The 23,958-nt window shown below is 41.9% G+C and overlaps 1 protein-coding gene across 2 annotated transcripts in view; it reads right to left on the bottom strand.

Annotated features, from left to right (window-relative positions):
* The window catches only part of STON2 (stonin 2), a 149,769-nt gene that overhangs the window by 96,466 nt on the left and 29,345 nt on the right, over positions 1-23,958 (bottom strand). For both annotated transcript variants that reach the window (XM_068541941.1, XM_068541940.1), the window contains exons 2-3: positions 19,625-19,905; positions 17,522-17,806 (exon numbers count right to left, since the gene is read on the bottom strand). In XM_068541941.1, the coding sequence (XP_068398042.1) occupies positions 17,522-17,806; positions 19,625-19,712 (373 nt within the window). In that variant the 5' untranslated portion in view covers positions 19,713-19,905. The remainder of the gene's footprint in view (positions 1-17,521; positions 17,807-19,624; positions 19,906-23,958) is intronic.

Genomic DNA, 23,958 nt, shown 5'->3' with positions numbered 1-23,958 from the left:
GCTCCACAACAAGAGAGGCCGCGATAGTGAGAGGCCCGCGCACCGCGATGAAGAGTGGCCCCCACTTGCCACAACTGGAGAAAGCCCTCGCACAGAAATGAAGACCCAACACAGCCATAAATATAAAAATAAATAAATAAATAAAATTTTAAAAAAAGACACAGACGTAGAGAATGGACTTGAGGCCACAGGGAGCAGGAAGGGTACGCTGGGACAAAGTGAGAGAGTGGCATGGACACATATACACTACCAAATGTAAAACAGATGGCTAGTGGGAAGCAGCCGCATAGCACAGGTAGATCAGCTCGGTGCTTTGTGACTATCTAGAGGGGTGGGATAGGGAGGATGGGAGGGAGATGCAAGAGGGAGGAGATATGGGGATATATGTGTATGTATAGCTGATTCACTTTGTTATACAGCAGAAACTAACACACCATGGAAAAGCAATTATACTCCAATAAAGACGTTAAAAAAAAAAAAACTTGTTTGTTTTTCTCTTGTTAATTTTTTATTACAGGGGTTTCTCAGCTAAGAACCTAGAAGGGTAGAGGAAAAATTATTGTTCCTCCCCCCAAATCCCCATTTCTAGAATAGTGCCTGGTGTAAAGTAGGCACTCAGTAAGGATTTGTTGGTTATGTCCGTAACAGTCTATACACAGACATTCTATATTAAATACAGACTGTTAAAATAAAACTCCCACACAAACATAGGAAAAAAAATCAAAACACTGAAAATAAAAAGGAGAAACAACCAAGAAAAAAAACAAAAGCAAAGGGAATTCCCTGGCAGTCCAGTGGTTAGGACTCGGCGCTTTCACTACTGGGGCCCGGGGTTTGATCCCTAGTTGGGGAACTAAGATTGTGCAAGCTGCACGGCACAGCCAATAATAATTATAATAATAATAATAATAATAAACAATTTTTTTAAAAAGCAAAGCTGAACTTTTAAAAGCTTATCACAGGATTGCTATTTCCTACAGTATCATGGATTAGACACTGAACTATTATGGAAATAAAAGTAAAATATTACATAAAATGTAACAACAATATTTACAATACATTACAGGGTAAGCAAGAAAGTAAAGAGTTATCAGAGGCCGAGTGAAAGCTGGAACCCAGAAATGGTAAGCAGAGCACACAACCTGATTTTTATACCCTGAGGATTTTGTACAAACCAGGGAGACTCCTAAATCTGAATTTTTTCAATCTCTTGTGAAGAAGGTGTAGGGGAACAGAATTTGCCACCCTAAAATATGTCTCTGTGGCATATTAATTGTCTTAAACTGGTCATTTTCTAAGAAACAGCAGACATGAGAAGTACTCTGAAAACCAAGTAAGAGTTACCCTTTTGTACAAAAAATTTCCATTTGTCAGGGAAATCTTATTTGTAAGGGTTTGTCCCTCATGCCGTACCTCATACCAAGAGGAGGATGACCAAATCTCCAGAAACTCTTATCAGTGGAGAAGGCTTGGACTTAAATCTGCATCATAATCAGCCTTGTTTACTCTGCTTTTCCTGGTCACCTCCCACCAAAGACTCTCACCGCCCTCAACATCCTCTTAAGTCTTTAGCTAAGGATGGTATATAAGGTGAGGGCTTCAGCCATTAAGACATGTTACTCAGTTTTTCTGGGTCTCTCCCATGTATACGTGTCATTAAAGTTTTGTTTGATTTTCTCCTGTTAATCTGTCTCATGTTAATTTAATTGTTAGACCAGTCTGAAGAACCTAGAAGGGTAGAGGAAAATTTCTTCCTCTCTGACAAGGCAAAGGGGAAAAAAACCTAGGACTTACCCAAGATGGAAAATCTAACAGAAGATGGGTACCTAAAGCTAGAATTCTCAAAGGGCTCAGTTAAAGGGTAAATTAGGAATAACCCCCACTAGTAACCCCATGCTAAGGATGCAAGATAGAGGGGGAAAAAAAAAATCTGAGATTTTATAACCACAAGCTGTCCCATATAGGGGTTTGCAGCTAAAACTACTTGTGTGGTCAGAAAAACTTCCAGTCTGAGAACCTGGTTGAAGTATTTCCACTTCGATAGTGGAAAGAGAGTAAAACGCATGGAGGATAGAGTGAGAAGGTCCCATAGATATCTAATCTGAGTTCCTAAAGAGAAGAGAGAGAGAATGAAGGCAATATTTGAAAAAATGCTGGCTGAGAATTTCCCAGAATTTATGAAAGATTTTATTTGTCAGATTAAAAATCCCAAAGTATCTCAAGGAGGGTAACCAAAAATAACTCCATAAGTAGATATCAAAACTATGTAAGACTGAAACCAAGCAGGACCCTATGGGGCTCCTGGGCACAGAAGCTTTTCTGTGTCCCCCATTTCTTGTTTGTAGGGAATAGATTCCAGCCTCCATGACCTTCCCTGAGTTCCGCAGGGCAGATTCAAATGGTTGCTAATCAGGGAAGGGAGGGGTTGCAGAGACAAGGGAGGAACAGTCTAGAAACAGTAATGCAGCCTTGGGGCAGGGATACACATAAAAATATCTTTGAGCTCTTTACAGAACTAAAACCTTCAACAAATGGAAGACTTAGCATTCTTCATTTCCGATTAAAGGAACCAGAGAAACTCTTCAAGAGACCACCTGAGACCAGATTAAAGGAGTGCAGGCCCTGCGCACACCCTGCCCTTGAATCATTGCTGTAAGTCTTCACCAAATCCCCCCAGGTTGGGACACATAGTTTTTGAGGGGCACGAGCCCACTGTGTCCCCCTTTGCCTGGAAAAGCAATAAAGCTATTCTTTTCTACTTCACCCAAAACTCTGTTTCCGAAATTCGATTCGGCACTGGTGCACAGACGCTGAGTTTTCGACACCGAGACCAAAGACATAGAGAAGATCTTAAAAGCTAGCAAAGAGAAAATAAGATTACCAATCTTATTCCTATTCCCCAGTTTTACATGTGGTACGTGTCTGTGTTGTATTTATTTCTATGTAATGTTATCAACGTGTAGGTTTGTGTATCCACGCTACTGTCAAGATACACAACAGTTCCACCACCACAAGGATCCTGCCTGTTGCCCTTTTATATTCAGTCCCACCTCTTCCCCTCATGCCCTGTTCCTAAACCCCTAGCAACCACTAATTTGTTTTTCATTTCTATAATTTTGTTATTTCAAGAATGCTTTATAAATGGAATCATGCAGTATGTAACCTTTTACAATTGGCTTTTATCTCGCAGCGTAATGCCTTTGACATTCACTGACGTTGCTGAACATATCAATACTTCATTCCTTTTTACTGCTGAGCAGTATTCCATAGTATGGATGTACTACAGTTAGTTTCGCCATTCACCTGCTAAAGGACATCTGGGCTGTTTCCAGTTCTTGGCTGTTATAAATAAAGGTGCTATGAACATTCATGTACAAGTTTTTGTATGAACATAAGTTTCCATTTCACTGGGATAAATGCCCAAGAGTACAACTGCTGAGTTATATGGTAATTGCATGTTTAGTTTTATAAGAACCTACCAAACTGTTTTCCAAAGTTGTTGTACCATTTTACATTCCCACCAGCATACATGAGTGTCTCCTTATTTTCTTAACAGGGTCTTTTGCAAAGCAAAAGTATTAAAAGTTTTAAAAGTCTTTAACCAGCAAGAAAACAAGAGAGCATCTATAACAGCAACAAAAAATATGAAGCATATATAGTAATAAATTTAACAAAAGATAGGCAAAGCCCCAGAGGAGATACTTGTAAAGTGTATTAACAGACCATAGGGAAGACCTTATTAGATGGAGAGATATACTATATTTAGGAACTGAAAGAATTAATGAGGTAAAGATGCTAATTCTCCCTAAATTGGATTATAGTTTTGCCTCTCAATCAAAATCCTAGCATGCTTTTTTCCTCATATTAAGCAGAATACACTACTTAGATATGAATGAAATCAAATGTTTAATAATATAAATATATTTGTAAATATATATTAAAATAAAACAACAGAAATAATATTGGGAAAATACTATTATATGGAAAAAAATGAAATTAGACTCCTACTTCACACCATACAGAAAAATCAGTTCTAAGTGGATTGAACGTCAAAGTGTGAAAGGCTACATAAGATGCATTTTAGAAAGCATATAGCTGAATATGGTCATGACTTTGGGGTAGGGAAAGATTTCCTTTACCAAGACAAAGAAAGTACCAAGCATACAAGAAAAATACACAAATTTCATATAATTAAAATTAAGAACTTCTCACTAAAAGGCACCACAAAGAGTCAAAAGACCACCCACAGGGTAGGAGATAATATCTGCCGCACATCATACCCACAAGGAACTCCTAGAAATCAGCAAGAAAAAGGGAAATACCCTCAACAAAAAAATACTCCACTAGGTATTTTATGAAAGAAAAAATCTAAATGGAAAAAAAAAAAGTAAAGAAAAGGAAAAAAAAGAAACTCAACCTCATTAGTAATCTAGGAAATGCAGATTAAAACCACATGAGATACCATTACTCTTCCCCCTTCCCTCTCTCCCTGCCTCCCTGTGACAAAAATAGTGAAACATGACTATCCCAGTGTAGGCGGGGAAGTGGAGCCGAAGCATCTTTCATATGTGGCTGGTAGAAGAGTAAACTGGAACCACTGTAGCAAAAGGGTTGGTGGCAAAGTTAGCCGAGAAAGTGGAAAATAAACACACCCTGCAGCACAGCAATTCCCCTCCGACTTTTTTATACAAGAGAATCACTTGCACTTGTTCACCAGGATAGGAATGCTCATAGAAAAGACAAAAAGTATGCTCGTAGAAGCACGTTCTTAATTGCGGAAAAGTAGAAATAACTCTAATATCCATCGCTCATAGAATGGGTAAATGAATTGTGGAATATTACTAAGATGGAATACACTGCAATAAACACTAAAGGAACTATACCTACAGGCAACAACATGGAAAAATCTCACAAATAATGTTGTGTAAAAGGAGCAAGCCACAGAATAATACATGCAGTATTACTCCACTTACATAAGGTTCGAAAACAGAGGAAATTCGCTTATGTCATTCTCGATGCGTATGTAGGTAGGAAAGCTGTTAAGAAAAGTAAAGCAGGGACTTCCCTGGTGGCACAGCTGTTAAGATTCCTCACTCCCAATGCAGGGAGCCCCGGTTCAACCCCTGGTGAGGGAACTAGATCCCACATGCATGCTGCAACTAAGAGTTCGCATGCCACAACTAAGGAGCCTGCTTGCCGCAACTAAGACCAGGTGCAACCAAATAAATAAATAAATAAATATTTTTAAAAAAAGAAGTAAAGCAGTTATCACAAAACCCAGGAAGGGGGTGACAGAGGAGGGAGGGAAGAGGATGTCTGGAAAAAGGATGTCATGATCAGCAGGGAAATACGCAGCTTGTGGGTGATGACAGTGCTCTATTTATTAAACTGGGTGGTGGGTTGTGCTGTCGTCCTTTTAATTTAATACACATTTTAAATGCGTTCCTTTGTGTTTGTTTGGTAGATAATAAAGCTTATTAAGACCACATATCAAAAGACTAATTATTCAAGAAAGGAAGCTATTTTAACTATTTGCATTTTCACATTAGCTCTTTACATTTGTTAGATAAAACTCCAAAGTCTCCCTTGAAAGAGAAACTAAGAATAATGCAGCTGGGAGAGGCAAAGTCCCTACATCCTACAAACTGTTCTCATTTGGTCTCATACACTTTATTTATCAGCTTAGAAATCTTGGATAAATCATTTTATTTAGGTTCTGAATTGAATACCCTCAGGCCACAAGATCAGTTGGACAGTGAGAGAAAGTACTGGGTCTGGAGCTGACTCTTCTCCCAGGGACCAGACCTCCGACAGCCTGGCCAGCGAGCAGCAGGTTACTATCATCATGATGCTTCAGAGCCGCACCCACCCCGCAAGGAATAAAGTGAAAAAAAGATAGAAATCTGCCTTCTCTCCTCTCCTATGAGGTTGTGCGCAAGGACTCTGGATCCAGACCACCTGGTTCACATTCAGCCCTGGAGCCTGGGACAAGTTACTTAATACATCTGTTCTTCTGTGCTTTCACCTGTAAAATGGAGCTGAAAACAGTGCCGGTCTCATAACGGGATTAGGCTAATACTGACAGAGCACTTGGAAAGATGCTTGGCACAAAGGAAGTACTCAAAAAGGGTTAAGTGGTAGTTATTACTTCCAGACATAAACTTATGTACAAATCGACTTGAAATCTTGATGTAGATCTCTAACTTTACAAGTCAGAAACTAAGTTCCTATTATCCCTTCCACACCAGCTCCTTCACCCTTTCAGATGTTCAGAATGAAACCTTGATTCTTCTCACATTTGGTCCATCCCAGCTTCTGTCAGTCCTACCTTCAAAATATACCTGGAATCCAATCACTTCCCACCGTCTTCAAGCTACCACCCTGGTCCAAGACACCATCCTCTCCTGGATCACCGCAGAGGTGGTCCCCTGGTCTTCTGCTTCTCCATTTATCCTCCTCCTCTCAGTCCGCTCTCAACATAGCAGCCACACAGTCTTAGAATTACCTGTGGAAGCCTAGTGGGATCACACCACACCTCTGGCTCAACACCCTCCCATAGCTTCCCATCTCACCCACAGTAAAGGTGAGATGTCCTCATTGTGCCCTCAAGGGCCTACGTGGTCTGAGACCCCTCAACTTCTTTGTCTCATCGTCTTCTCGAACTTCTCCCTAGTTCACTCCACTCCAATCACATTCCACGAACACGGCCGCCTCCCCAGAGTCTCGTCACTTGCTGTTCCTTCCTCCTAGAAGGCTCCTTCCCTGATTTCTGCAAGGCTCACTCCTCACTTCCCTCAAGTCTTCGCTCAAAAGTTACTGCTCAGAGAGTCACGCCCTGACCTTCTGTAAAATTTCACATCCTCCCTCACCCTATTCCCTTTCTTTGCCTCATTTTTCTCTTCTTCCCACTTACATTATCTAACACACTTACATTGCACCTACTTCTTGATCGTGTTTCTGGTGTGGCTTCCCCAGAAGAATGGAAGCTCCATGAGGCAGGAATATCCCACTGTATCCCCAGTGCCTTGAACAGTGACTGGTAAATAGTGGGGGCTCAAAGCATCGTTGCTTGAATAAATAATAAACTTACAAGTTGTCAGCTGAAACAATTAATACAGCAAATACCGTTCTCTCTTTTTATACTTTGGAATCCTGGGTAGACTAAAACTTCAAATACTTATATACATTTTGATGTCATGTCCTTTATTTATACTTGGATGTTTACTCACTAGGGCTAAGTGATTTTTCCAATGCCGTAAACATGCCCATCCATGAATACAAAATAGATCTAATTCGACTCTTCATTTGTGGCTTTCACGCTATTTCATAGCTGGCAATACAAAGCAGCTGTCCCAGGAGTGGCTCAGAGGAGCGCTTGCTCACCCCAGAAGGCTTCATGGGTAACAGATTGCCCGACCGCTGGATTAACCTCAGCTTGGGGAGAACAGGGACGGTGTCCAACTTTCTCATAATTGCATTCCCAGCACCTAAATATTCTTTGCATGAATGAACGAGTTAATTAATGCATGCTTGGGCAGCTTATTGTGTTTTGTGTCCCACACTGAGGGTGAGGGTGAGATAGGCCACACGGCTCCCTGGGTGAGCTAGCATATTCTCTGGAAGAGGAGAATTCTGGAGTTTTAATAAAATATGTATATGTTATGTTAGGCGTATATGTTATATGTGTGTATGTGTATATATGTAAGTGTACATGTTATATGTGCGTATATGTAAATATATTATGTGTATGGGTACATGTTACATGTGTAACATGTAACTGTGTATGTGTGTGTATCTACGTATATGTATGTGGTATGTTTATACATGCACTACATAACAGTGGGAATCAAAAACTGATGATAACAATCAGCTGATAAGAGAAAGGCATGACGGAGAAGAGGCTGGTATAGTTTGCTTATTAAAAAAAAAAAAAAATTCACTTCACTGAGGAAGCCATCCTTCAAGTTCTACCTAGCCGCTCATGGCCCACATAAACAATAATGTTTCTGCATTAGATTTCATGTACATCTTTCACCTTTTCATTCATTAATCCAATAAATCAAAGTGAGCACCTACTAAGGTCCACGCACCGTATTCTGGGATAAAGAGTAAGTGAGAGAGACAAAGTCCCTTTCCTCTAGTGGGGAAGAGAGACACTAAACAAATAAGCATATAACCTAATTTCAGGTAGAGACATGGGCTATAAAGACATATAAAGCCAGAAAAAGCAGAGAGACCAGGCTTCCTGATTCCTAGCCTAGTGCTTCTTCCTCAGATGAGTGGCTTTCCAGCTCTCTCTCTCCCTTTTTTTTAAACCCCAAATATCTCTTTCTTCAAATGAAATCATTTAAGACGTCCAACATGTGAAACAAGCATGGCTGGAACAGCTCTAGTTGAAAATGGGGTGAATGGGGGGGTTTCGATAGCTCAGCTACCCCCTCCCCAAGGGCAGCTGGGCCCTGAACATTGTCTGAGGAGGGACCCCCCAAAACACTGCTCCCAGAGCACCCAGTCTCACCCAGAACACAGAGAAACTCCCTGTTCCATCAAAAAGGGACACTTCCCACCCAGAAGGGATGCAAGTTCCTTTTTATTTTATTTTATTTTCTTAAAAATACTTATCTATCTGTCTATCTAAAAAAAAAGAAAAAGGGAGTTGGTGAACGGAGGTGATGTTGAGCAGAGCTCTGAGCGAAAAAGTGGGGGAAGAGCTTTAAAAGCTGAGGGAACAGTAAGAGCAGAAATGCACTTCTGGGAACAGCAGGAGAGGTGGCAATTGGAGCAGAGTGGACCTCAGTGGAGAGGGGCAGAGAGGCGGCAGACCCCCGAGGAAGAAGGGCTCTGTTAAATTCATTCCTGAGTGCATCATGGTCTGAGGCGGATTCCAGAAAGGTCATTAATTACATTTAAAGGCAGAGAAGAATAATTTAAGGTATTAAAAGAAAATAAGACCTCCTCTGTTGAGGAGAGAAATATATATGCATGTCAAATGCAGGGCGTCTGGTCTCTGTACTCACCAAATGGCTGGGATCTTATCCCACCCCCATCCACCACTCACCCACCCTCCAGTAGCCAGAATGAAAAACATAACAGAAATTAACCAATGGGCTAGTCTTCTTCAGGATTAAGTCTCTCAGCTGCCACCCCTGCCTCCCTCTTAAATGGCTGACGGCATCTCTGGTCCTCCCCCAAACAAGTGGCTCTTTCTCTGGTCCCAAATAATTAGCTTCCCCAGACACAACGGGAAGGCCTCAGTCCACGTTGTGAGGGAAGACATTTGAAGGACAAGCGAATACTAGTGTTTTGCTTGGGCTGTGGGACAAATGTTCCGGAAATCAAATTTTTTTTATGCTTGTAATTATGCATATCCTGCAGTATCTGCATAATGGGTCCAATTCAGCCTTGGCTTTGCCACAAAACTGCCATGTCCCTGGAAGAAGGTCAGCACATAACATGATGAGTGAACAGGAAGCCTCATGTTGATAATAGTGCCTTAATTTTATTTTGTTTTAATTTGGGGATGAACTTTGCTCTGTCAGTCAATTTGCATGCATTTGCAAACATATTCTAAGCACACCCATACACTTGTAAAATGCACACCTGTGAAATCAGCCTTGGGTCTGAGAGAATCTTTGTAGAGATTTTAGGTGACAGGGGAGCTAACTACTACATTCTTCCTGGTGCATAGTAGAATTTTAAAGTCAAGTTCTTTAAGGCAAAATACTAAGTTAGGAAAGCTTTGTGCAACTAGGCAACCTCAGAAACACTATTGCTAAAGGACCCAATGTGAAAAAAACACACTTGGGTTTAGGTTCATTTTCAAAAATATTTCTTTAAGAGAACAATATAAAGATTCAATTTTGATTTGAACAGATCCACCATAAGCTTTAAGAAAAAAAACAAAACAAAGAAACAAAAAACTTTGGTTCTGCTCATGGTTTAACAGAATATCTGTGCATTTAGTTCAGAGTTTGGCAAACAAGTTTTCAGTTAAGTTTTTTTGACATTTTTCACCATGTAACCCAGATCGATCACACAGCATCTTCAAACTGGAGGTGTGAACAGTATTCCTGTGCTAATTTAAGTCCGAAGTTTAAGTGTTGGACAGTTAAGATTCTAATAAAAACCTTTCAAAAGAGGATATTTATCAACACAGCCTGAGCCAAAGTGGTCCTGTTAAGTCAGATATGTGAATTCCACATTTGGCCTTCACCAAATTTCAGGGGTCTTAATGGAAGAAACAATTTTTACAAAAGAATCAAAAGGCATGATTTTATATGCTCTCTCATTCCTAGTATCCTCAGGTCCAAAGAACTGGTGCCAGCTCTCTTTCCTATATATGTAGTTATAGAAAGGCTCTGTCACTCAATTGATTTTATTCATATTTTTCTGAGGGAGATCAGGTAGTTCCTTTTTTCCCAGACCAACCAGGATGGCACTTATTCACTTCAAACCCTGCCCTAGTTGAAGTCCAAAAGAAAGTGGTTCCCTTGATGGATTTAAGCATTTCTGGAGTTGTTTTCCCCTCTAGCTGTTACTCCTGGCTATCCAGTCACCCTTGGTATGTGTCAGTGAACAATAAAAAGTAGCCAGGTCACCAGGGTGGGGACTAACCACTCCGGGCTTCTCTAAGTTCCCTGTGCAGCTTCTGGCATTTAATGCCACAAAAACAAGAGATTTAACACTAATGACAGTCTCTTTGTCCCTTACTCCCCATGCCTACAGCCTCCTGCATTTTAATGAAGGCAAATTGCACATTCCCCTTCCAGGCTGAAATCCAATGCCCCCTTGACTTTATTCTTAGGTGGCACAACTTAAAAGATAAATTATTTTGTGGGGTTTTTGGGTGTTTTGTTTTGTTTTGCTTTTCTTCTGTCAAGAAAACTGTGGAGGAGTGAAGGAATGGGGACTGGGGGAGGGGAAAGGAGTATCCCAGATAACATTTCTCTACCTAGGCACTCCTGTGTGTGTGATCATTTCTTTCCCAACTTCTCTTTGCAAGCCAGGATGTTAAGGTATGAAACAAGCTGGCTGAGTAAGGCCCCACTTTTTGCTTCCAGGAATCCAGACTAGGAATGTCACTAATCAGTCCTCCTTTGTCGTCTTCCCACCTATTTCTCTGAGGCCACGATGACTTTCTCATAAAAGGATACTCATAGAGAGGCTGCGTGGGATGAGTCCAAGATACACATTTTTCCCTTTCTCCTGACACAAAGACATCTGACCAGAGGGTGCTAGGCATTTGCTAGAAGCAAATAGGACAAACGTGAGGAAAATGGGAATAAACTGAGAAACCGTAACTCCGTTATAGGAAAGAGTCCGTTTGTTTGGGTGATACTTATGTGACTGGGAAGAGGGCTGAAGCCGAAAATCAGTTTCCATGGAACCTTTGTTCTGGCTGAACTTCACCACCTGCATGCACAGTGGTGTAAACTTTAGAAAGTTTGTAAAGGGCTGCAAACTTTGGAGATGACGCATAGTGGCTAGCACAGAGAACATCTGCTTAGTAAATGGCCTGCACTATTAGAGATGCTCCACTAGCCCAGATTGACTCATTCTCAGTCTGGTTCCATTTTAAGATTTCGGAGACTTGATATATTAACTGTGGCTGCTATACCAAAAACCCGGTGGCTTTAAACAACAGAAATTTATTCTCTCCTAGTTCTGGAAGCCAGAAGTCTGAAATCAGAATCACTGGGCCAAAATTAAGATGTCAACAGGGCAACGCTCCCTCCAGAAGCTCTAGGGGAGAATTCATTCCTTGCATCTTCCAGCTTCTGGTGGCTGCTGGCATTCCTTGGCTGTGGCCTCATGACTCCAATCTTCAGGGCCAGCATCTTCAAATCCCTTTCTGTTCTGTCTTCTCATTGCTTTCCCTGTGTGGGCAAATTCTCCCTCTATCTCCCTCTTACATATGTGATTGTATTTAGGACACAGCCAGATAATCCAGGATTATCTCCCTATCTCAAAATCCTTAACATAATCAATCTGCAAAGATCGTTTCTACAAATAAGATAAAGTTTACAGGTTCCAGGGCCTAGGACCTGATGTCTTTGGGGGCCATTATTCGGCCTGCCACACCAGGAAAACTTAGCATTATCCAAAGAATAGAGCAGGGAGCGGTGACTGCAAGAAGCCTCAGGCTGTCTCTATCACCATGAAGATACTTGCTGTCCACACTGCACTATTTTGGTGTAATGCCTGCAGTTAACGTATGTGATATCATTGACACAGCACAGGTATCCAAATCTTTTGGATTCAAAATTTTTTTTTTTCATTATTTTATTGGTCTAGGATGACCAACCGTTGGTGTGAGGGTTTTTGTTTTGTTTTTAAAATTTATTTATTCATTTTTGGCTGTGTTGGGTCTTCATTTTTGTGCGAGGGCTTTCTCTAGTTGTGGCAAGCGGGAGCCACTCTTCATCGCGGTGCGCGGGCCTCTCACTATCGCGGCCTCTCTTGTTGCGGAGCACAGGCTCCAGATGCGCAGGCTCAGTAGTTGTGGCTCACGGGCCCAGTTGCTCCGCGGCATGTGGGATCTTCCCAGACCAGGGCTCGAACCCATGTCCCCTGCATTGGCAGGCAGATTCTCAACCACTGCGCCACCAGGGAAGCCCTGCGTTCAAATTATTAAAATCTGAGCTGCTCAACAGCCTCCAGGATGGAACTGCCTGCACTGTCTGTTTTGAGGGACCTGAAGCCTAGCTTCTCCTGCTTATCACCTGGCCTTAGCTCTACCAACCACTCCCTCCTCCTTATTGTTAAACACAGTCTGTGTGAAGAAACCCATGAGGGAGCTGGCCTAGTTGGTGAGGCTAGTTTGGGTAACAGGGATGTACCCGGCGGTCCTTTATTTGGTGGGTTCCTTGATGGGCAATTGGGTATCAGCAGGAGACTTGAGATAGGAGCCTTGGATTTATTACCATTTTCTTTACCACCCTGATGCCCTCTATGGTTCTTGGGTCCCTGGGTTAGAAACACTTGCTGAGGTGGGGCTGACCCTACACATTGGGCCTCACGTCTGCTGGGAAACCAGCCAACAGGCTCTTCCTGCAGCAGAGAGCTCCATCTCCACAGAGCTGAGTTAAATGTTCATACGTGGAAACAGATGGAACTAGTAATGAACGTTTGGGCAGTTTTCAGGCCACAATTATGCTTTCACACATTTGAAAGCTGTCATTTCTTGATTTGTTCTCTAGTGATATCAATGAATCCCATATCCTTAGTGCAGTGCAAGGCTGGCACTAGGGTGAGGCAAGTGAGGCACTCACCTCGGGTGCAAAATTTAAAAGGGTACCAAAAAACTTAGTAATCTAATAACATTTTAAATACAATATTTAAAAAATATAAAATCAGCAAACTGTGGCCCACAGGCTAGCTACCTGTTTTTGTACATAGAGTTTTACTGGAACCAGGGCTAGGATTAGGGTGCAGTGTGGCAGTCATGCAGGTGTTGGTTGAATTTTGTCTTTAAAATGCTGATATTTTGTTCATCAAGGGTTTTTTTTTTTTGCATTGTTTTGACTTTCTCAAATAATTTTTAAATAATTTTGATTTTTAAATTTAATTTTTAAATTAAAATATTTTTCAAACCCAGTTTTTTTCAAGATAGCCATTTTTCTTCAAGACAACCATTATATCTTGGTATGGAACACAAGTGTTTTATGCATATGTCCCAATTTCTCACAGAAAATACTAAAAAGGTGTACTTAAGAATCCAGATTTAGGGCTTCCCTGGTGGCACAGTGGTTAAGAATCCGCCTGCCAATGCAGGGGACACGGGTTTGAGCCCTGGTCCGGGAAGATCCCACGTGCTGCGGAGCAACTAAGCCCGTGTGCCACAGCTACTGAGCCTGCGCTCTAGAGCCTGCGAGCCACAACTACTGAAGCCCGCGTGCCTAGAGTCCGTGCTCTGCAACAAGAGAAGCCACCGCAATGAGAAGCCCGTGCACCGTAACGAAGAGTAGCCCCGGCTCGCCGCAACTAGAGAAAGCCCGCATGCAACAACAAAGACCCAACGCAGCCAAAAATAAATAAATAAAATAAATAAATTTATTAAAAAAAAGAATCCAGATTTAATAAAATTAATAATCTTTACTACTTCATGAAGGATATTATGTGAAATTGACTTTTTTTTTTTTACTATGTGTACACAGTGGCCATAAGTTTTACTTGCTATTACTTTTACACCATTAATGCAAATGCCAATACAGTAAAAAAAGACCAAAAAAATCTTAGAATTATTATGAAAATACTTTTGGTCCCACACACCCCTTGAGAGGGTCTTGGGAAACTCCAGAGATCTATAGACCACACTTTGAAAACTGCTGCCTTAAAGGATAAGGTTTTAATGATTTAAAGGTTAAAACCATTAAAGGTCAAAACCATTATCAAAAACAAGCTAAAATCCTCAGTCAGATGGGAGCAACATAATTATGACTAACTCCAAAGTTAGTTTTGCAAAAATAAGTGGTGAAGAGTTAAAGCAAATTGATCCATCTGTCATATAAACAGTTCTAAGCAATTAGGAGATCTCTGAAACTAAAGGTAAGGTATGAACAATATGTAAAAGAATCTGAATGCCTTGAATATAATCAGTGATCTGAAAGCAGGGCCATTTTAGGGCAACCCATCCCTCACCTCCCCTGCCTCCGGGGAATGAGGAAGCAGAGGAAACTATAGCAATAGCGGGAAGATCAAGGCAAACATACCACACACAGCATCCCTAGGCTGTTCAAAGATCCTGGGGCCAGTCTGCCTGGCAGTAAAGCTCTCTCCTGCCACTTCCTAGCATACAACTGTGGGCAAATTCCCAAACCACTATCTGTCTCAGTCTTCTCACGTGTAATATGAATATAATATTAAATATACCTTCCTCATATGATCGTTGTAAAGAGTTCATGAGATGACGTAAAGCACTGAGCACAGTGTCTGAGACAGTAAATATTTAGTAAATGTATCTTACTAAAAACAAGCATACTTTTGTACTGATTCATTGCCCTGTGTTCAGTAACTTTCCCTCAAATGCACAAATGCTTAATTAGCCCACTGTCTTACTTGTGTTAGGTGTTCAGTAAAGGTTACGTCCTCCCTCCAGCCAGACTGGGAAGCCTGTCTGGACCTGTTATTTCATCCACGCTGCTTTGAGTGTCATGGCTTTCTCACCAACAATTCACTGAGAAATCTGATGCTTAAATGTGAAAAAGTGTATCAGTGTGCAAATTGTTATGTAGAAATGGAAATTTTGTTATATAGTAGAATTATGTTTTATATTTTCTTAAAATTATTTTTATTGATGTTGAAAACATGTTTGAAAAACAAAGGAATTGTTTTTAAACATCAAAACTAGCAAAACATTTAACCCACCAACAGAAAAACATCAACCTGGCTTTTCTAAGAGGTCTCTGTGGTAGACAAAATATGCTCCTCTACAAAGATGTCCACATCCTAATCCCCAGAACCTGTGAATATGTCCTTTTACATGCCAAAAGATATTTTGCAGATGTGATTCAGTTAAAAACCTTGAGATGGGGAAACTGTCCTGGGTTATCCTTGTGGGCCCAGTGTAATCACAAGGGTCCTTAAAAACGGAAGAGGAAATAGACATTTCACCAAAGAAGACATACAGATGGTCAAGAGGCACATGAAAAGATGCTCAACATCACTAATTATCAGAGAAATGCAAATCAAAACTACAATGAGGTATCACCTCACACTAGTCAGAATGGCCATTATCAAAAAATCTACAAACAATAAATGCTGGAGAGGGTGTGGAGAAAAGGGAACCCTCTTGCACTGTTGGTGGGAATGTAAATTGATACAACCACTATGGAGAACAGTATGGAGGTTCCTTAAAAAACTAAAAATAGAACTACCATATGACCCAGCAATCCCACTACTGGGCATATACCCTGAGAAAACCATAATTCAAAAAGAGACATGTACCACAATGTTCACTGCAGCAGTATGTACAATAGCCAGGTCATGGAAGCAACCTAAATGTCCATCAACAGATGAATGGGTAAAGATGTGGCACATATATACAATGGAATATTACTCAGCCATAAAAGGAAACGAAATTGAGTTATTTGTAGTGAGGTGGATGGACCTAGAGTCTGTCATACAGAGTGAAGTAGGTCAGAAAGAGAAAAACAAATACCGTATGCTAACACATATATATGGAATCTAAAAAAAAAAAAAAATAATGGTACTGATGAACCTAGTGGCAGGCAGGGCAGGAATAAAGATGTAGACATAGAGAACGGACTTGAGGACACAGTGGGGGAGGGGGAAGCTGGGACGAAGTGAGAGAGTGGCATGGACTTATATATACTACCAAATGTAAAATAGATAGCTGTGGGAAGCAGCTACATAGCACAGGGAGATCAGCTGAGTGCTTTGCAACGACCTAGAGGGGTGGGATAGGGAGGGTGGGAGGGAGGCTCAAGAGGGAGGGGATATGGGGATGTATGTGTGCATGTGGCTGATTCACTTCGTTGTGCGACAGAGGCTAGTGCAGTCTTGTGAAGCAGTTATACTCCAATAAAGATTAAAAAAAAAAAAAACGGAAGAGGAAAGCAGAAGTCAGGCAGGGGAAGATTTGACTATAGAAGAAAGGCACAGAGAGATGCAACATTGCTGGCTTTGGAGACTGAGGAAGAGGCCACATGTCAAGAAATATAGGCAGCCTCTAGAAGCTAGAAAGGCCAAGGACAAAGATTCTCCCCTAGAGCCTCCTGAAAGGAATGCAGACCCACCAACACCTTGATTTTAGCTCAGTGACACCCATGTCGGACTTCTGAACTACAGAATTGTAAGATAATAAAGTTGTGTTGGTTAAGCCACTAAGTTTGTAGTCATTTGTTACAGCAGCAAATAGAAAACTAATACAGTCCCAAAGGTTATCCCAATCACCCTTGGTATGCTTTAGTGCACAATAAAATGAGTAGCCAGGTCACCAGGCTGGGAACTAATCATTCCCCTGGCTTCACTCAGCTTCCCAGTGCAGCTTCTGGCCATTTAAATGCCACAAAGTAAGAGACTGACCATTAATGACAGTCCCCACCCCTGAAGATTTGGATTCTAAAGGTCTGGGACACAAGAACATCTATGTATAACTGGTGACTCTATTAGAAATGGTTGGTGGTCCACACTTTGAGAGACATTCATTTTACTCACAAGGAGCTTACAATTTAGGTGCTAAGTAAACAGAATTCCAGTCCATAACAGATGAATAAATATGCATACTTCCAAAGAGAAATTAACAGCCAGGGCAAGGGTAAAAGGCTGGAAACGGCCCAGAACACATAAATGCTTCCACATGCTTATGTTAATAAAAAACGTGTGTCATAGAATTAAGCCAGATGAGATCTCTGTCTGCTCTCTCCTATGTGGCCAGTGCTTCAGGGCTCTGGAGCAGGCAAAACAGAATGCTGGCAGCCCTGCAGACCTCTCATGACAAAGCGTCCCTGGTGAGCACAGACCTCAGACAGAACCCTTCCCAGCGCCCCACCTGTCCTACCTGCCCCACCTGCTTCTGTATGAGGTGGTAATGTGCTGGCCCAGGGTGTGTCATCTTCAAACTGAACCCAGCTGCTGATGGCTGAAGCCAGGTCGGGTGGAGGCTGCCCAGGGCTCAGGGGAGGGGAGGCCGCTTCAGAGATGAGGCCCATCTTTTCAGAAGAGTCATCGTGCTCCGAGGGGGAAAGGTCCTGAGAGCCTCTATCCACCACACGGTTCTCCCCGGAAGAGCTCTGGGACTGGTCTGAGGAAGACGATGGTCCTGGGAGGTGCTCTTCAGTGCCCCCTGAAACAGATACCAGAAACTGCCATCACATCACGCGAGGAAGGCCACTCTTCAGAACTGTCTCGTGGAGGAAAAACAAAGGACAGGCAAGCAGTGATCAAAGGACTCAGCATTACCGGGTGTGAGGGCAGAAAAACAGCCATGCCCACCTGTCTCTACGCTATAACAGTGTTTACCTTAAAATGTATAAAAACTATACCCTAGGGTGTCCATAGCAGTCTCCATGCAGGCTGAGACTGGGAGTCTTGTTCACTATTCTTATCCTACCATCTACTCCAGTGCTTAGGGGTCACAAACAAAATTCCTACAGAGGCCAAGCAACAGATAGAACTAGGTCGAATCAGAAAAGCGAAAGGCAATGGGGAATGGTGGAGACTGTGGCTCAACAGGAGAGCTTCTGTCTGGACTAAAAACATTCAAATTCAAACTCTGCGCAGTCCAAACAACACACATCTGCGGGCCACCATGTGCAAACCCTGCACTAATGACCAGCTGAATATGGCACAGAGCTTCCTCTAGCTTTTGTATCACTGCATTGGTCCCGGAACATTTAATAGCCTTCAAAAATTTGTTTTTAAATAACAGAACTAGATCCCAGTTGTGGTGGTGATTACACAAATCTATACATGTGTTAAAATTCATCAACTGTAAACCAAAAATGGTCAATTTTACTGTATGAAAATGTTTAAAAAATAAAAGTACTGCTGTGAAACTCCTTTCTCCCATCACTAGCCAAACAAACACGTCTACCTGAATGTAATTATTTAGATAAGCGCTGTCCTAAAAAAGTAAAAGGTGGGCCACAGACGAATTTTAAATATTCTAGTAGCCACATTTTAAAACTAAAAAGAAACAGGTGAAACTACTTTTAATACTATGTATTTCAACTCAGCATGTTGAAAATGTGTAATACCAACATGTAATTGATAAAAAACTGTTAATAAAACATTTAACTTTTACTAGGTCCTCGAAATTCAGTGTGGGTATTTCACATTTATAGCGCATCTCAATTCAGACTAGCCACATTTCGAAGACTCGATAGCCACATGGCTACCGTATTGGACAGCACACCTGTAAACTCACACTTTCCAGGTGCTGTGAATGAAGCTGGGACGATTTCAGGCGGCAGTAGCAGCAGCCGTGGAACAGAAGCAGCTGATGTGGTTCTGTAAATAGCTCCCGCATCCCACCTTGACCTTCATCCCTGAGCACCGTTCCCCAGAAGTCAATCTAGCCACCTTCATCATGATCACGAGTGACAATCATGAGCTCTTTCCATGTGCCAGTCACTGCTGTAAGCACTTCACATGTTAATTCATTTAATCCTCACAACCACCCTGAGGTAGGTACTGTGATTACCTGTACTGCACAGATGAACAACCGCCCAGGGAGGTTAAATCAATTATCCACCCAAGGACACATCACTCATCCATAAAGGAGCCAGGATTTGAGCCCAAGGGATCTGGCTCCAGCACCTGTCACTCTTGACAATTATGCTTTAAAAATTGAGACAATCCGAATTGCTGTTGGGAATAATAACCAAAAAGACCGAGCATAAAGTACTTTGGAAATAGGAAGTTAATGTTCATTGGAAGAAAGCAGCCAATACTTTTGGTGTTTCCAGGTCCTTGTTTGGGGCCCTAGGTCCTAAGATGCCTCCTCCAGGCTTCTAAGTGGAAGAATCTGGACCTGAAGAAAGTGACAAACTGGCTCTGTTTTCCATATCAAGATCCCCCCAAAAGAATGATCAGATAGAAGCCATACCAAGCAGGTGTGGTTCTCTGTTAATCTTTTCACTTAGGCGATGGAAGTTCTTACCCTCAGAAGGGACAGAAAAGGGTGGCTCCTCATTGAAGGAGACCCACTCCGACTGGTGGGTAGCGATCACATGGTCCAAGGTCGTCATGCTAGGAAGGTGCTGGTCATCTTCACACTGCTGGCCTCAGGCAGACCCCAGAGCAATGCCTGGGGTGGGGTGGGGGTCTGGTAGCACAGTGGACTTGGGCCTGGGGTCTGTTATGGGGGTCTTGCGGAGAGTGGCACTCAGAACGTAGACAGATTAGCCTCTCTTGCCTTTGGTTAATCTGCCAAGTGGAAACCTGTTTAAAAAATAAAAATTAAAAGGGATAACCATCACATTATAACCAATCCACACAGGTCTTGAGCTTTCCACACTGCCCACAAGGAGGTCTGGGTCGTTTCCAACCTATTTACCTTTCTCTATCCCTGTCTTGCCTTCACTTCTCTTACAGAAATATCTGCTTTTAGCATCAAGATCTCTGTATGTGCCTTCATATCAGGCATAAATAATCACGCAGATTTTAGCAATTAGATTCTCCAATTTTCCCAATTACTGCATTTTGGAAATACTTTTATCTATAAGGCCATGATTGTAGAACAAATATTAAAATTTTTCAAAGTGCTTTCACTTTCCTTTACCAGATGGCAAAATAAAAGCATGTTCTTTCCTATTAAATCAGTGTGGTTTCTTGCCTTAGGCAGGTAGCTCTTTGCAAGCCTGATTTAAATCTTTGGCAGAAACCCAACCATCTCCAGATGGTATCTCCAAGCATGATTTACCAGTCAAGAAAAACAGAAATGGAGTCATCTTATTCATTTGGAGTAAGGGGGTAGGGCATATTTACTTTAGTGGAAAATGTGAGTTAAAGAAACACATTTTCACTCTAGGACAGTTTGAATTAGTACGTAAAAGTCTAGCCTTTACTCACATTGCAATTATGTTCCATGTAAGGATACTTAATAGACTCATAATATTGCTTGTACAGTTAATGTCTTTTTACAACTGGAACCTAACTCTTGATCTTATAATGAATTAGTAAAATCTGAATTAATGCAAAATTAATGTTTCCACATAAAAGCTACTATCCACCTTGAACAGTATCAGTTCTTACTAACTGAATACTCACAATATTCACTTTAGTCTAGAATAATTTAACTTATAGCCTTCTAGCTGGTGCACAATAAAAAGAAAACATTGGAATTTTACTATAGGTTATTATCTGCAGTAAATAATCTATGCTAACGATAATGAGAATAGAAACATTTAATAGCTTTTGCTTTTTTGGTACTTAAAACAATTAGTTTTGTTGCATGATACTTCCTAAAAATAAGTAATGTTTCCTACAGAATCTATAATTTTCAGAAACCTATTTTCATACCATACTTTGATTGAATAGCCATTGTAGTTGGGCAAGTATTATTATAATTCTTTCACAGAGGAAGAAATCTGGGCTGAGAGAAGTTAAGTGACTTATCCAACACTTTTGCTGTTTCGAAGCCTTTGTTTGGTGCCCTAAGATTCTAAGATGTTTCTCCCAAGTTTCTAAGTGGAAGAATTCACACATCCTAGGATAGTGACAAATGGACTCTTTTTATTCCATAGTAAGAGACCACCAAAAAAATGATCAAGTAGAGGTCATAAAAAGCAGGTGTGTTAGATGCACCAAGCTAGGAGGCAACAGATGCAACACTTGAGCCCAGGTCTTCTGATGCCGAAACACTCTAATCTTTGGGTCATAGCCACAAAGAAAAATACTAGAGAATATATATAGACTACCACCAACTAAAGTACTTTACAGACATTAACGACAATGGAACCATAATGAAATGATCGGTGAAACTCCTCACTGGAAATCTGCCAATCAGGAATCCAAGCTGTGTGCAGAATGGAAAGTCCAGAAACCTCTCTCCAAAGTTCCTCTCCTAATATCCTTACCAATCACAGGACCAGACATGTGCTAACAGCCTGGAGAGTGAGTGCTCCAAACCAGATCTCATCAGAGAACCAGGCAGGGCCCACGGACCCAAAGAGCTGATTCCAGTGGGCTTCTCCCATTAAGCCTTTCTCAAGCCCGTCAAATGTTAGCATCACTCAATGTGGCAATGGCTGCAGGCCAAGATAAGACAGTAAAATTGAAGAGTCAGATTCCCCCTCTCCCAACGACAGCAGCGTGCAAACCAGGTCCAACAACCACTACAAAGCCACAATACTACAAGTCCACGTGCTGACATTTGCAGTATCATATAGCTCAATGGGGAAAACATCCTGCCCATCCCATGATGATGAATCCAGCGAAATTCACGGATGAGTGTGGGTGGATGACGGGAAGGGGAAGGAGAGAAGGAAAAGGGTGAAAATAATGGAGAAAATATCTAGAAATTTTAGAGCTCCTAGATTTTAAAGACCAGTAGTCCAGCTCTCAAGTTTTACAGATGGGAAAAAAAAAAGAAAAAGAAAAAACGAGGCCTAAGGAAATCAGGCATAGTAACAACAGAGACTGAAATGGGCTCGGGAGTTCCACTGCCTGGATTTGAGTACTGTACGGTCTTTAAGCCTCAGCTCACACCTCTGCAGCAAAACTCATGTCATAATTTTAAGGATTAAATAAGATAACATACACCAAGTGCTTAGTACTGGGACTGAAAAACCTTATGTAACAATGATGATGATCATAGCAGGTGAGCTTACAGAGGGCTTACTGTGTGCCAGGCCCCAATCCAAGCTCTTTATAAATGTCAGCTATGGCCGTCGCTACTGTAGGTAAATGACTCACGCAAAGGTACACTGCTTGCTAGTCGAAGTCTTGGGACCAGAACACAAATTTCACAAAACCACCCCATTTCTGTCACTTACACATTCTGATTTTAGTGATTTCCCTTTTCAGTGCTTTTTAGAGCAGTTCTCCCAGATGCTAAGCGGAGTCAAGCACTCAACTTCCTCTTTAGAGATGCAAGCGCTTTCTGGCTGAGGAACCAAGACTACTACTCAGAAGTATGAACAAAAGAAAAGCCCCCAAGATTTAGCTACCCTTCCTCAACTTGTCCATCCCAGATCCAGACATGGCTGGTTACAGACCATGAAAAGTCTCAAGAAAGGCTGGGGGAACAAATTTATCACCGGGAACCCCCTATCATAACCCCGTGAAATGGATTCTAGGTATTTGCCATGAAACAGCTATATCCAGTGAACCCTGAGATGCCTGACCTTGAGCAGCGCTGGGCGGGCAGCTGGAAGCCCTCAGAGGAACCTGATCGCTGTGAGGCTACGTTCACACTGGAATTGGTTTCTCTGTTAAAAACCTCACCCCGTTTTTAGAACATGAATCATAAAGTGAGGCTTAGAATCACCACAAACGAGCAGTGACTCACTATCAGCAGCAGTGCTGACCAAGAGACACTAAAAATCTCACTAAAGTCTCTGGGCTGCCATTCCAGAGAGAAGCTTCTTCCTCAGCTTCCCTTACACGCTAAAATGGGGGGGGTGGAGAATGCAGTTCACTGATGAGATGGGAGTCCGAGAAATAGTTCTGCCTTATGCCAATCTTCTAATATGCATTCAGGAGCCCTAGGTGTCCAGAAACGTATCTGGCACCCTTGGGATACTGAGCGATCAAGCAGCTTGCAATCTAGCCGTGGAGATGAAGATGCTCAGAATAGCAAACGCAACAAATCTGGGAATCACTGCCTGCCGGAAGACACACCAGAAAAGCCGTGACAGTTTGGTCAAAGATCTGCAAGGGCTGGAACCATAAGGGACCAAGCAGGTTTTTGGATTTGAAGGACATCCTTGGTTCTGAACCACTGGAAGGGAACAGTAAGGACATCCTTGGGACAGGTGTTAGTCTAAGTGACAATTAAGAATCAGACCTTCATGGGACTTGTTTTTGGACCCGTAAAGAGGTCAGTCTGATGACTGCTGAGGTATCTACTGGGGAAATGTGGGGAGAATGGACTGATGGACCTTAACAGCTGAGGAGAAGAGTTCAGTGGGAAATGGGAAGTTGGTGAAAGTCTATGAGCAGACAGTGACCCAAGAGATGTGCTTATGGGAGGTGAACATTCCTCAGACTGTACTGAGCAGGAATTTGGTGATGGAAGCTATCAGCCACAACAGGACCCTAATGTGTCGCACAGAGCCAGGGGCCAGCATCATCAGGAACATGTACTGGGTACTCTGTGCTGGACCCATTCTAGGGCCTGACAGTACAAGGAAGACCGAGACGGCATCACTAGCCTCTAGTAGCTTACAGTAGAATGCAGGGAGGTATGACAGTGACATAATAACACAATAGGCTCTTTAACCTATTGTGACAAGTTAGCCATCAAAACAATGACAGCAACCTTATAGAGAG

Source organism: Eschrichtius robustus, chromosome 1, assembly GCF_028021215.1.
Source record: "Eschrichtius robustus isolate mEscRob2 chromosome 1, mEscRob2.pri, whole genome shotgun sequence".
NCBI lineage: Eukaryota > Metazoa > Chordata > Mammalia > Artiodactyla > Eschrichtiidae > Eschrichtius > Eschrichtius robustus.
This window is presented reverse-complemented; position numbering and strand designations above follow the sequence as displayed.